Raw genomic sequence first — 15,269 nt, 5'->3', positions numbered from 1 at the left:
GGTCACTAATTTGTTTATAAGTTAAAACTATATAGAGTTCCAGTCTCTCTTTGAGCACTTGTCCCAAGTTACAGATGCATGGTGTTTAGATGAATGCATTGTGTAGACAAAGTTTAACTGTTGTAATGATGGCACAAAACGTTTGCCTTCTGATATATGTATTTTATTGATGGCAAAGTCATGCACTATTCAGCAGTGATGTTGTTGATAACTGATTTGGATGAAAAAGGGCTACAAAGATGTGCTTTTATGCAGAAAGCCAATCATTTTTTTTTTTAAAATCAGCATTGCATGAGCTTGGGCCTGGTGCTGCTGGTAAAATGAACACTGTTTGTTTTGGGGCAGATTGGTCACACAATATCTATGATTTAGCTCCTCTTGCTAAGGCAGTTAATAAATTCTAGCCTTTACCCGTACTACTTTCCTTCCCACTCTTCTCTCTCTTCTGCCTCCCTCCGCAACTCTGCCCCAGATGTTGCCTTCGCTTGTTAGGGTTAATATATCTAATCGCTGGTAGGAATGCTGTATACCATTAACATTTTAGGAAAGGAAGCTTGAAAAATAAAGGAAAAAAATGAGTAATATAAAAGAAGAAAAAGACAAGGCTGAGTTCTCAAAGATGTGAAACTGGACTGGGATGAAATTTTTCTTTTCTGTAACTGAATTTTAGCATCTCTGATTTCTACTTTTGGAGGGAGGTAATTCTGTTTTCTAGTTAACAAGTATTTTGGAGGTTAAATAGTAAATTAACTAAACAAAGCTAATCATATCTATTTGATGGAGCAATTTATCATTAATACCTGCAAAAAAAAGGTTTATAGCTTTGAGGATGTTATTTTGTTCAAATGTGAATATTCATAGCATGGGTTAAAGGATAAAACCATTAATAACATCTGTTGAATTGTTAATTTTTTTTAAAGCATTTATCTGGACAAGAATGGTACAGACAGCAAGCTTCACGTGCTGTCAATCAAGCCATTGGCAGGGTGATTCGTCACCGAAATGACTATGGAGCCATCTTTCTGTGTGATCACAGGTGCGTGAATAAATTAGATTTTTTAGCAGTCTTCCTGTAAAACAATATTAACAAGAAATTGTTCCAGAATTGACTAATAACATAATCCCATATGTAACTTTTAGTTACTAACCTGTATTTTAACCTTTTGTAATCTCAATATAAAGAGGCTAAATATATGATGTGTTCAGGCAAATGAGAAGGAAATGTGACAACTTGTCTGTTTTTTCTTTTCCCAATAAGAAAGATCTCACCACATAGAGAATTATGATGCATATCTGTGTTTTACCACTTGGTGGCATGCAATATTTAAACACCAATGTGCTGTGTTTGAATTCCTCCCCCTCACTGTTTCACTCACCACCAGAACAGAATGTTTCATGCTGTCAGCATCTTCATCTCTCTGGATCTTTCTCTTTGTGACTTCAAGGCCCTCTTTATCTCCTTTCACCTCTCTGCTGCGATACTGTTATCCCTGAAAGTGTTTTCCCACCCCCTCTGTGCCAGTTCTTGGACAGAGCTATTTCAGTGGCAGTGTCTACTGTCTGTAAGCTTTCCTTTGCTACAACAAATGAATCAAACTAACCAAGATTGACATTGAATAAACTGGACCAATGAAACGACTTAGGCTGATACTAAAATGTAGGAGTTCGCTGGGGCAGAACTGATTCAATAAATCTTTTACGGGGATAGGGTGCTGATTTTGATTTGCGCTTCATACATTATGCATACATTTTTCAACTGTTGCAGGTTTTGTCATTAATGTGAAGCTGGAAGATAACACAGGAACAGGAGTAGGCCATTCAGTCCCTCGAGCCTGTTCCACAATTCAATGAGATCATGGCTGATCTATATCCTAACTCCATATCCCTTAATAACCTTGGGTAGCAAAAATCTGTCAATCTCAGAATAAAAATTATTAATTGAGCTAGCATCTACTGCTTTTTGTGGGAGAGAGTTATACATTTCTACCTCCCTTTGTGTGAAGAAGTGTTTCCTAACTTCTCTTGAATTGCCTGGCTGATGTTAAGGTTATGTCTCCTTGTTCTAGACTTCCCACCAGCGGATAAAGTTTCTTTCTATCTACCCTATCAGTTCCTTTCAAAATCCTAGATGCCTCAATAAAATCATCCCTTAACCTTCTATATTCCAGGGAATACAAGCCTGGTTTATGTAATCTCTCCTCATAATTTAACTCTTGGAGCCCTGGTAACATTCTAATGAATCTGCACTGCACTCCTTCCAAGGCCAATATATCTGCCCAGAATTGTACACAGTAGATGTGATCTAACCAGGGCTTTGTATAGCTGAAACAATACTTCCTCCCCTTTGTAGTATAGCCCTCTGGATATAAAGGCTAACATTCCATTAGCCTTTTCAATTGTTTTTTGTACCTGATCACTACATTTTAGTGATCTGTGTACCTGGACCCCTAAATCTCTTTGGACCCCCACTGTTCCTAGCTTTTCATCATTTAAGAAATACTCATCTATCCTTTTTTAGTCCAAAATAGATGACCTCACACTTACCTGCATTGTAATCCATCTGCCACAGTTTTGCCTACTCACTTAATTTATCAATGTCTCTTTGTAATTTTATGCTCCCATCTACACTACTTGCTATGTCACCAATCTTCATGTCAATGGCAAACTTGGATATATGGCTCTCTATTGCGTTATCTAAATCATTAATAAATATAGTGAATAGTTGAGGTCCTAGCACAGATCCTTGTGGGGCACCACTAGCCACTTCCATCCAATTCGAGTACACACCCATAATCCCTACTCTCTATCTTCTACCGCCTAACCAATCTCCTAACTAGGTCAGTAATTTGCCTTCAATTCCATGAGTTTTAATCTTATGTGGAACCTTGTCAAATGCCTTCTGGAAGAGTCCATATAAACTACATCCATTGACATTCTGCTACTTTAGTTACTTCCACAAAAAATTAAATTAGGTTTGTTAAACATGACACCCTTTACAAATCCATGTTGGCTCTCTCTAATCAGCTCAAATTTCTTTAAGTGCTCAGTTGCTCTGTCCTTAATCACAGATTCCAATAACTTCCCCGCAATAGATGTTAGACTATAACTGGTTTATAATTTCCTGGTTTCTCTTCCCTCACCTTTCTTAAATAATGGAGTTACATTTGCAGTTTTCTAATCTAAAGGGACAATTCCTGAATCGAGAGAGCTTTGCAAGATTATGGCTAAAGCATCTGCAATTTTCTCACCTACTTCTTTTAAAACCCTGGAATGGAAACCATCAGGTCCTGGGGATTTGTCAGTCTTTAGTGCCATTATTTTTTCTAATACTGTTTTCTTGCTTGTGTTAACTTTAGTGAGTTCCAGTCCTAGATTCATTATTAGTTTCCCTGGACTGTCAGGTATATTATCCTCTTCCTCTACTGTGAAAACTGACACAAAGTAATTATTCAACAAGTCTGCCATTCCCTTATTTTCAGTGCAATATTACCCGCTTCTGTTTTTAGAGGGCCCACATTACCCTTGACTACCCTTTGAAAGTAATGCTGAACAGTTTTGACTCAAAAGTGCTGCCACACCTGGTGGCTGCCAAATTCTAAATTCCAAAATTAATTCATAACTTATTTTCTTGCTCTACTTCACTTGCATTTCTGACCGTTTTCTTTTTCTTTAGATTTATGGGCACTGAGGTGAGGTCACAGTTGCCATCGTGGGTGCGACCATATGTCAAGGTGTATAATAACTTTGGACACATAATTCGAGACGTGGCTCAGTTTTTTCGTGTTGCTCAAAAGATTGTAAGTATTCTATGTTTAAACTGAACCTATAAAATGCTACACGTGTGTAATATTAATGGAAGAAAAGTAAGATGGCAAACCCGTGTAAGGGTTATTTCTGGAGGCTGACTGATGTTCCTGAAATCTTGGTATCCTCTTGGAATAGTTAAGTGCTTTCTACACCTTCCCTCCCTTTTGTATCTTATGCTGTCATGATGTTTTTCCTTCATGCACCAATCCTAAAGAGAGCAGTCTGGTTTTAATTGCATGAAGTAATTAGTTTGTGTGCATTTTTTGCATTTTGGTTATGAAATAAGTTTAGTTGTAGTTTTAAATTCTCTTACCAATGTTTTTTTTAAATGTGCAACACCCCATCTAACAGCCTAGCTGAAAACCGATCAAAGTCTTGGCATATTCCAATGCATTTTGTGAAATAAACTCCTTAACTGTCTAGCCTATACCTGTAATACTCTTTAGCAGATCAGTTTTCAAAAGGTCAGCACTAGCAAAGTTGATTACAAAATCTAACCTAATTGTGTGTACCATATTAAAATGATCCTATCCAAGAAAATAAGTGCTTGCAGATTCTCCTGCAATGAGAATTAGTTGTTGGCTAAGGTTACTAATATTGCAATAAACTGGTGGCTGTGCAAGTAATGGGCTCATCAAAATTCTATGACTCTAAAGAAAAACTTGACATGATTAGATAAAGAGCAGGAAACTGCGCCTAAATGTATAGCTCTTCCAGAGAGTGACGCAGGCACGATGGCTGAATGACCTCCTTCTTATGAGTTGGTATTCTTGCACATTGACAAATTTCCAATCAAAATATGATTCGATTTCTCCATGGTGAGTACTAAATCAATGCTTCTTATGAGGTAAAATTTGGCGGAAAGTTATCCCAAGACAACTGTCATGTGCCTCCTGGTGCTAGCTCAGGGTTGCCTTTGCGGAGGTCAGCTGCAAGTATGGCTTGAGAGACCAAAGAGAAAAAGAGGACTTTGATACGCTCAAGAAAAAGTGAATTGGTTGCATATAAAGTATTGGAGCAAAAAAAACTATTGCGCTCTTAACTAAAAGAATTTCTGATTTTATAGCTGGTTTAAAAAGACATATACACATCTCCACATTATTGAAAATAAATATTCCAAAAACAGCAAGATGCGTTGCCCATCCACATTTATATTATGTAGTTTTTGATATTGCATGTTCTTGAGATTTTATTGCTGCAAAGTAGTACAATTGACTAATATTTAACTATTCATACCTTCACAAAACATTTTAAGCACTTCAAAAATGAGAAATTCAAGTTTTCTTATGTTTTGGTAATTTTTATTTTTGCTCTCTTTCGTCCCTCTTACTTCTTTTAAATTGTACAATCCACTTCAAGCTAGGGAGAGCGAAACAGGATGCCTATCCTTCCGTATAGTCATTTTTGGCATTGATGTTTGGTTCTGTTAAACCAGGCAATGTGTTGATTTGTTTTCCCTCCTCTTCCCAAATTGGTCACTTCACCTACTAACCCAGCAAAATGCTGCTGAAGCAAAAGGAAAATACTGCGGATGCTGGAAATCTGAAATAAAAACAGAAAAAACTGGAAATACTCAGCAAGTTAGGCAGAATCCGTGTTTCCAAAATACTGCTGAAACTTATCACAGTGATTAGTTGGTTAGAGCTTGGCTTTGAATCAGACCTCAATTGTGTCATTGTGAAGCAACAGTTTTAATACTTTTTTACATGGAAGTTAAGCTTACGTGAACGACAATGTTTATGGGTTTGAGTCCCAAGTCCAATTGAAATTTTTTATTTCCTGCTATGCAATAACTGTCAAGGGCTGTGGAAAAAGAAACTATTAACTTGTGTATAGTAAGTTACTTTATTTCATTATTAAAATTAAGCAACTTATTTGAGACAAGTGAGCACTGAATCCCAAATCTCATCATCTTAGAATATAATTATTCTCCCTCCTCCCATTTTATGAATTAACTTAATCCTTTTTTTCGTCCATCCCCCATTGTTCTTGTATCTGGTGTTGCCTCCATACCTCTAAGGCAGAACTCAGTAAGTGAGGAAACTGTGCTTTAATCTGCTCATTATGTTGCATTGCAGCATGGAAAACCCACATGTTTGTACTTTGTTACAGATAATTTTACAAAACCAAGCTCCTGATGTGGCACTTTACCCACTGGGAGTGGATTAACTTTAATGAATGAAAAATCATCATGAGCCTTAATTCCCAATATGCGCTCCTGGTGACTGATACTCTATACTGGGAGTGCAGTTTCTTAAAGTTACACCATATAGTTGTAATACACAACTCTTAATTGCTTAATGTACTGTGAACCTGCAGTTTCAGTGGGTGAGCTTTTGATTCCTTATTGAAAGGTTGTGGGCTGGAGTCTACATCTAACCATCAGTGGCCCATTTTTCATTATTTGGCTAAATTCCACAGCTCTTTGTTAGATTACTTAATGCAATAGTATGATGAAAGCAGCATTTTCATCCTGAGATGTGTATTTTATCCTATATTAGATTGTGTACATATGTTGTGTGTAAGGTGGTTCGGGTGGACATTAAAGATGTCATGGCACTATGAAAAAAGCAGGAGGTTGTCCAGACGTCCTGACAACACCACCACATATTCCAAAGCGCTCTAGATTTGTGAATTGTGCCTTTTGGATTGGAAACTTATAAATGTCACTCCATTATTTAGGAAGGGGGGAGAAACCAGGTAACTACAGATACCTCAGTTTGACATCAGTTGTGGGGAAGTTACTGGAATCTTATCGAGGAGGAAGTGACTGTGCACTTGGGCAAGTATCAGCTGATCAAAGTCAAAGAGCGTCAGCCTTGGCTCAGTGGTAGCACTCTCGCCTCTGAGTCAGGAGTTTGTGGGTTCAAGTCCCACGCCAGGGACTTGAGCACAAAATCTAGGCTAACATTCCAGTGCTGCACTGTCGGAGATGCTAATAAAAGACCCCATGGCACTATTTCAAAGAAGAGCAGGGGAGCTCTCCCCGGTGTCCTGGCCAATATTTATCCATCAAACAACATCACTAAAACAGATTATCTGGTCATTATCACATTGCTGTTTCTGGGACCTTGCTGTGTGCAAATTAGCTGCCACGTTTCCTACATTACAACAGCGACACTTCAAAAGTACTTAATTGCCTGTAAAGCACTTTGGGGCACCTTGAGGTCATGAAAGGCACTATATCCAGGAGATCTATGCATGGAGGCAGAGGGCATGGCTGAGGTACTAAATGAGTACTTTGCATCTGTCTTTACCAAGGAAGAAGATACTGCCAAAGTCACAGTAAAAGGGGAGGTAGTTGAGATACTGGATGGGGTGAAAATTGATAAAGAGGAGGTACTAAAAAGGCTGGCTATGCTTAAAGTAGATAAGTCACCCAGTCCGGATGGGATGCATCCTAGATTGCTGAGTGAAATAAGGGTGGAAATTGCAGAGTTGCTGGCCGTAATCTTCCAATCCTGCTTAGATACGGGGGTGGTGCCAGAGGATTGGAGAATTGCAAATGTTACACCCTTGTTCAAAAAAGGGTGTACAGATTAAACCCAGCAACTACAGGCCAGTCAGATTTGCCTCGGTGGTGGGGAAACTTTTTTAGAAACGATAATCCGGGACAAAATTATTAGTCACTTGAACGAGTGTGGATTAATAAAGGAAAGCCAGCACGGATTTGTGAAAGGCAAATCGTGTTTAGCCAACTTGATTGAGTTTTTTGATGAGGTAACAGATAGGGTTGATGAGGGCTATGCTGTTGATGTGTATATGGACTTCCAAAGGCGTTTGCTAAAGTGCCACATAATAGGCTTGTCAGCAAAATTGAAGCCCGTGGAATAAAAGGGGCAGTGGCAGCATGGACACATAATTGGCTAAGTGACATGAAACAGAGAGTAGTGGTGAACGGTTGTTTATCAGACTGGAGGGAGATATACAGTGGTGTTCCCCAGGGGTTGGTACTGGGACCGATGCTTTTTTTGATATATATTAATGACTTGGACTTGGATGTACAGAGCACAATTTCTAAATTTGCAGATCACACAAAACTTGGAAGTGTAGTAAACAGTGAGGAGGATAGTAATAGACTTCAAGAGGACATAGACTGGTGGAATGGGTGGACACATGGCTGATGAAATTTAATGCAGAGAAGTGCGAAGTGATACATTTTGGCAGGAAGAACGAGGAGAGGCAATATAAACTAAATGGTACAATTCTAAAAGGGGTACCGGAACAGAGAGACCCAGGGATATGTGTGCACAAATCTTTGAAGGTGGCAGGACAGGTTGAGAAAGCGGTTAAAAAAGCATGGATTTATGAAAGGGAAATGACAGCCATCCATGGCTAAGTAAAGAAATTAAGGATAGTATCCGACTAAAAACAAGGACATATATGGTAGCCAAACTTAGTGGGAGGATAGAAGATTGGGAAGTCTTCAAAAAACAGCAAAAAGTAACTAAAGAATTGATTAAGAAAGGGAAGATAGATTATGAAAATAAATTAGCAAAAAATATAAAAACAGATAGCAAGAGTTTCTATCGTTATATAAAAAGAAAAAGGGTGGCTAAGGCAAACGTAGGTCCTTTAGAGGATGAGACCGGGAAATTAATGGTGGGAAACATGGAGATGGCAAAAATGCTGAACAAATATTTTGTTTCAGTCTTTACGGTAGAGGACACTAAGAATATCCCAACACTGGACAAACAGGGGGCTCTAGGGGGGGAGGAGCTAAATACGATTAAAATTACTAAGGAATTGGTACTAAGTAAATTAATGGGACTCAAGGCGGATAAATCCCCTGGACCTGATGGCTTACATCCTAGGGTCTTGAGGGAAGTGGCAGTGGGGATTGTGGATGCTTTGGTAATAATTTTCCAAAATTCTCTGGACTCTGCAAAGGTCCCGGCAGATTGGAAAACTGCTAATGTAACACCCTTATTTAAAAAGGGTAGTAGGCAGAAGGCTGGAAATTATAGACCAGTTAGCCTAACATCTGGTGGGTAAAATTTTGTAGTCTATTATTAAGGAGACAGTAGCAGAACATTTGGATAAACATAATTTAATAGGACAAAGTCAGCATGGCTTTACGAAGGGGAAGTCATGTCTGACAAATTTGCTTGAGTTCTTTGAGGACATAACGTACAGGGTGGATAAAGGGGAACCAGTGGACGTAGTGTATTTAGACTTCCAGAAGGCATTCGACAAGGTGCCACATAAAAGATTATTGCTCAAGATAAAGAATCACTGGATTGGGGGTAATATTCTGGCATGGGTGGAGGATTGGTTATCTAACAGGAAGCAGAGAGTTGGGATAAATGGTACATTCTCGGACTGGCAACCAGTAGCCAGTGGTGTTCCGCAGGGGTCGGTGCTGGGTCCCCAACTCTTTACAATCTATATTAACGATTTGGAGGAGGGGACCGAGTGTAACATATCAAAGTTTGCAGATGATACAAAGATGGGAGGGAAAGTAGAGAGTGAGGAGGACATAAAAAACCTGCAGGGGGATATAGACAGGCTGGGTGAGTGGGCGGAGATTTGGCAGATGCAATACAATGTTGGAAAATGTGAGGTTATGCACTTTGGCAGGAAAAACCAGAGAGCATGTTATTATCTTGATGGCAAGAGACTGGAAAGTACTGCAGTACAAAGGGATCTGGGGGTCCTAGTGCAAGAAAATCAAACCGTTAGTATGCAGGTGCAGCAGGTGATCAAGAAGGCCAACGGAATGTTGGCGTTTATTGCTAGGGGGATAGAATATAAAAACAGGGAGGTATTGCTGCAGTTATATAAGGTATTGGTGAGACCGCACCTGGAATACTGCATACAGTTTTGGTCTCCATACTTAAGAAAAGACATACTTGCTCTCGAGGCAGTACAAAGAAGGTTCACTCGGTTAATCCCGGGGATGAGGGGGCGGACATATGAGGAGAGGTTGAGTAGATTGGGACTCTACTCATTGGAGGTCAGAAGAATGAGAGGCGATCTTATTGAAACATATAAGATTGTGAAGGGGCTTGATCGAGTGAATGCGGTGAGGATGTTCCCAAGGATGGGTGAAACTAAAACTAGGGGGCATAATCTTAGAATAAGGGGCTGCTCCTTCAAAACTGAAATGAGGGGAAACTTCTTCACTCAAAGGGTGGTAGGTCTGTGGAATTTGCTGCCCCAGGAAGCTGTGGAAGCTACATCATTGAATAAATTCAAAGCAGAAATAGACAGTTTCCTAGAAGTAAAGGGAATTAGGGGTTACGGGGAGCGGGCAGGAAATTGGACATGAATTTAGATTTGAGGTTAGGATCAGATCAGCCATGATCTTATTAAATGGCAGAGCAGGCTCGAAGGGCCGATTGGCCTACTCTTGCTCCTATTTCTTATGTTCTTATGAAATCATGTTTGACAATTTAATTGGAGTTCTTTTGAGGATGTAACTTGTAGAATAGATAAGGGGGAACCAGTGGATGTGGCGTATTTGGATTTTCAGAAAGCTTTCAATAAGGTCCCACGCAGGAGTTTGGTGAACTAAGTGAGAGCACATGGAATTGGGGGCAATATACTGGCATGGATTGAGAATTGGTTAACAGACAGAAAACAGAGTAGGAATAAACAAGTCTTTTTCAGCTTGGCAGACCGTGACTAGTGGGGTACCGCAGGGATCGGTGCTTGGGCCCCAGTTATTCACAATCTATATCAATGATTTGGATGAGGGGACCAAATGTAATATTTCCAAGTTTACTGATGACACAAAACTAGGTGGGAACGTGAGTTGTGAGGAGGAGGCAAAGAGGCTTCAAGGGGATATAGACAGGCTAAGTGAGTGGGCAAGAACATGGCAGATGGAATATAATGTAGAAAAATATGAAGTTATCCACTTTGGTAGGAAAAACAGAAATGCAGAGTATTTTTTAAATGGTGAGAGATTGGGAAATGTTGATGTTCAAAGGGACCTGGGTATCCTTATATATGAGTCACTGAGAGCTAACATGCAGGTGCAGAAGCAATTAGGAAGGCAAATGGTATGTTGGCCTTTATTACAAGAGAATTTGAGTACAGGAGTAAAGATATCTTACTGCAATTATATAGGGCCTTGGTGAGACCGCACCTGGAGTATTGTGTACAATTTTGGTCTCCTTATCTAAGAAAAGATATACTTGCCATAGAGGGCTCCTATTTCTTATGTTTTTATGCATACGAAGGCTCACCAGACTGATTCCTGGGATAGTGGGATTGTCATGGAGGAGGGATTGAGTAGACTAGGCCTGTATTCTCTAGAGTTTAGAAGAATGAGAGGTGATCTCATTGAAACATACAAAATTCTTACACGGCTCAACAGACTAGATGCAGGGAGGATGTTTCCCCTGGCTGGGGAGTCTAGAACCAGGGGTCACAGTCTCAGAATAAGGGGTAGGGAATTTAGGACTGGGATGAGGAGAAATTTCTTCACTGAGAGGGTGGTGAATCTTTGGAATTCTCTACCCCAGAGGGCTGTGGAGTCTCAGTCGTTGAGTACATTCAAAACAGAGTTCGATAAATTTCTAGATATTAAAGGCATCAAGGGATATGGGGATGGTGCAGGAAAATGGCGTTGAGGTAGAAGATCAGCCGTGATCTTGTTGAATGGCGTAGCAGGCTCGAGGGGCTGGATGGCCTACACCTGCTCCTATTTCTTATGTTCTTATGCATACAGGATCCTGGGCTTTATAAATAGAGTACAGAAGCAAGGAAGTTATGTTGAACCTTTATAAAACACTGGTATGGCCACAACTGGATTATTGTGTCCAATTCTGGGCATCGCACTTTAGGAAGGATATGAAGGCCTTTGAGAGGGTGCAGAAAAGATTTACTAGAATGGTGCCAGGGATGAGGGACTTCAGCTACATGGATAGACTGGAGAGGCTGGGGTTGTTCTCCTTAGAGCAGGTTGAGAGGAGATTTGATTGAAGTATTTAAAATTATGACTGGTTTAGATAAAGTAAATAAAGAAATTGTACCCATTGGCGGTAGGGTTGAGAACCAGAGGACACAAATTTAAAGTGATTGGCGAAAGAACCAAAGGCGACGTGAGGAAAAACTTTTTTATGCAGCGAGTAGTTATGATCGGTAATGTGCTGCCTGAAAGGGTGGTGGATGCAGATTCAATCGTAGCTTTCAAAATGGAATTGGATAAATATTTGAAGAGAGAAAATTTGCAGGGTTACGGGGATAGGGTGGGGAAATGGGACTAACTGGATTGCTCTTGCAAAGAGCTGGCACAGGCTCAATGGGCCGAATGTCCTCCTTCTGTGCTGTAACGATTCTATATAAATACAAGTCTTTTTTATATTGACCTCTTGTGGATTGATTCTCTGCTTTTTTTGAAATTTAGTGTACTCAATATCTTTCTCTGTCTCACTCTTTCTATGTATTGTTCAACCTATAAACAACCTATTAGTTTTAACTTGTACATATTGGTCTGATGGCGTCATGTATGTCACTTTTCAAAGGAGAGCATGATGGACTTCCCACCTGATCACCTGTGTATGATACACTGTAATTAAAGATTAATTACTAATTCTAAGCATGCTACGCCACACATGGCACATATAACAGTGCTGGTTTTGGATCAGAGGAGACACGTTTTCATACAAAATAGAATTTTTCATAGGTAGACCAAGACACAAGTAAGAAAACCCAAACTGTAACATCCACTTCATACCAGGGTAAGGACAAATGTCCAATATGTCTCCTGTCAGCAACTTGTGCCATTGAGAAATCTAGTGCCAATCTGATCCATGTTCCTGGCTGGAGGGAGGGAAGGTGGTCAATCCACATTGTCATATGCAATCACACACAGGCTGGACCATAACTGATGCCAACTAAGTAGCTCTCTCGAGTTTGGAGAACCAAAAAAGGGCATCTAAACAGGGAAGGTGAATCAATTTGCAAAGTCTCTCACTAAATTGAATTGTTTTGTAAACTATTTTAGAATATTTTTAAAATTTTATTTAGATGGGGCCAATACTTTGTATTAAAAGAGCTTCCCTGGTACTTCCCTTTGCCTTTAAACATTATGACGTTCTAATGATTGTACTAAAGAACATGGTTCTTACGGACTAATGCAATGGATTTATATGCTGTAAGATGAAAAAAGTGTTTGCAAGAATATTAAAATATAGGCTTATTACTATTATAATAGTATTTCTGTTACACAAACAGATGCCTCCACCAAAACTGAAGACGGGGTCTTGCAATGGCCAGTGTTCGGAGGTGAATTCTGCTGCTTCGTCCTTGTCAGCTGTCTCCAGCCTAAGTCTGAAGAAGGCAAAAACTTTAGATTCTCATGTCCCAAGTCTAAAAAGAAAGCGCACAGGTACAGTATTTTTCATATTGCTTTTAATTTCATTTACAGTAACTATCAGTGGCCTAGGTATTGATGTATGTCAGGGATTTATTTCTAGTCATTTTAAATAAAGACAAGGTTGTCAATAAATTAAGTACCAAAATAAAATTTCAATATTTTTAAAATGAGAACAATGTTTTTTTTTATAAATAACAATGCCGACCTACAAAAGGCTTAGGGAAAAAAAATTCAGTCGTATTACTACAGAACTAGTCAACCTTCTGTAGCGTTACACATGGGGAATCAAGACCAATTGCATTATTCAAGTCAAGCAGGGTTCAAGGGTAGGGGATAAGAATTGGACCAAGAAGGAGTAGAGAGGGAGAAGGAGAGGAAGAGAAGTGATTTTGTTGGGGGGTGGGGGGGTGGAGACTGGAAAGGAAAGGGGGAGGAGAATGAGGAAAAGAGGACTGGCTGGTTGACTCTGTTGGGAGGGAGATATGCTCAGGTGGGGAAGATGAGCTCCGGTCAAATAAACAATGGGTGGGAAGGGGGCTTCTTCAGGTGTGATGTATGGGCTCTGATCACTGTTGGCGGGGGTGGGGGGGTGGGGGGCGTCGGGAGATGTACTCGAATAATGTAGGGAAATCCTTATTTCCTGTGATTCTTGGAACTGGACGAATAGTCAAGCAAAGAAAATCACCCTCACTCATGGTAGTTTCGTTAATCAAAAGTAATTATTTAATGACGTTATAATTCATATGAACATTCATGAAGCAAATTCAAGCCATTCGTGACTTTCCTCTATAAAATCCCATTACACTCTTAATAATTCGCAACATTATTATGTAATGACTTAACAATTCATACACACATCAGACAAATCATTAAATACATATAACCTTAACAAAGAATTTTGCTTATCGAGGCCTGAAGATTGATCAGTCCTTCTCTTCTCGCCTGATCTTTCGACTGCCATGTGGTGAAGAGACTGTTACTCTCTGTCTTTTTATATTGTTTTTACCAATAGGATGTAGGATTGGGGGAGTGTCATTCTTTTTGTCCAATCGCTCCCTGTTGCTATGCCTCACTCTTTAACATATCTCAATGATTGACAGTTTAGGCTTTGATCATGTGACTGGAATGGGTGGACCCTTTGATGCAGAAAAGACCATGGGCCTGATATTACCAGGGCGGTGGGTTCGCGGCAGGGGGGGCGATTGGGCACGTGGGTAACGTGCCGGGTGAAATCAGTCTGCCCCGAACGCAATCGCAGGCTGATTGGATCCACTTACCTCTTGTTCCGGTTTCCCCGTTGCTAAGCTGCGCGGCGGGCGGACTGCGCATGCGCAGTAAAGTCTGTCAGCTGGAGGAGCTCTATTTAAAGGGGCAGTCCTCCACTGACTGATGCTGCAAGAAATAGGAAACATTACAGCATGAAGCAGCCCAGGCGGAAGGCTGCTCCCAGGTTTAATGATGCCTCACTCTAGGTATCATTGGATGGGGTGAGGAGGAGGGGGAGGACAGAGATCTTCCCCCCGGCGGGCGGGAGGAAGCGGCCTGCCTCTGCCACCAAGAAGGCCTGGCTCGAGGTGGCAGAGGAGGTCACCTGCACCACCAATATATTGCCCACCTGCATACAGTGCAGGAGGCGCTGCAATGACCTAAGTAGGTCAGCCAAAGTAAGTACACTTACTCATTCCCCTACACTCCATCTGCCACATCACCGCCCCCACCCCACATCTCCTTCTGTACTGCCAACACTACTCTGTCACATCACCCCTCACACCCACTCAAACCTCATCCTCATCTTACCTGCACTTACTCACCTCGCCAGTACTCATCCCGCCACTACCACTCAACCCAATCCTCATACAATCTCATGGCTCTATCTCATACTCACCCTCTCATGCATCTCTTTCACGGTCAGCCTCACTCAACCTGCCACTACCTGTGCTGCAGCCACAGGGCATGCATCACATCACATATGTGCAGTAGGCAGCGTAAGGCAAACGTGTTGTGAGCATGAAGGGGATGCACAAGGGTGTTTGAGGGTTTGTCATGGTTTTACTTATATTTAATTTCTGACCAACTCACATCACATATTATATTGGCACCACTACTGCCAAGTCTTTGCGAATCTTGTCTGATT

General features: G+C 40.6%; 1 protein-coding gene across 6 annotated transcripts in view; it reads left to right on the top strand.

Annotated features, from left to right (window-relative positions):
- rtel1 (regulator of telomere elongation helicase 1) overlaps positions 1-15,269 on the top strand; it is a 110,538-nt gene that overhangs the window by 64,625 nt on the left and 30,644 nt on the right. For all 6 annotated transcript variants that reach the window (XM_068000560.1, XM_068000562.1, XM_068000558.1 and 3 more), the window contains exons 24-26: positions 921-1,036; positions 3,674-3,797; positions 12,994-13,147. In XM_068000560.1, the coding sequence (XP_067856661.1) occupies positions 921-1,036; positions 3,674-3,797; positions 12,994-13,147 (394 nt within the window). The remainder of the gene's footprint in view (positions 1-920; positions 1,037-3,673; positions 3,798-12,993; positions 13,148-15,269) is intronic.

Source organism: Heptranchias perlo, chromosome 19, assembly GCF_035084215.1.
Source record: "Heptranchias perlo isolate sHepPer1 chromosome 19, sHepPer1.hap1, whole genome shotgun sequence".
Classification (NCBI taxonomy): domain Eukaryota; kingdom Metazoa; phylum Chordata; class Chondrichthyes; order Hexanchiformes; family Hexanchidae; genus Heptranchias; species Heptranchias perlo.
This window is presented reverse-complemented; position numbering and strand designations above follow the sequence as displayed.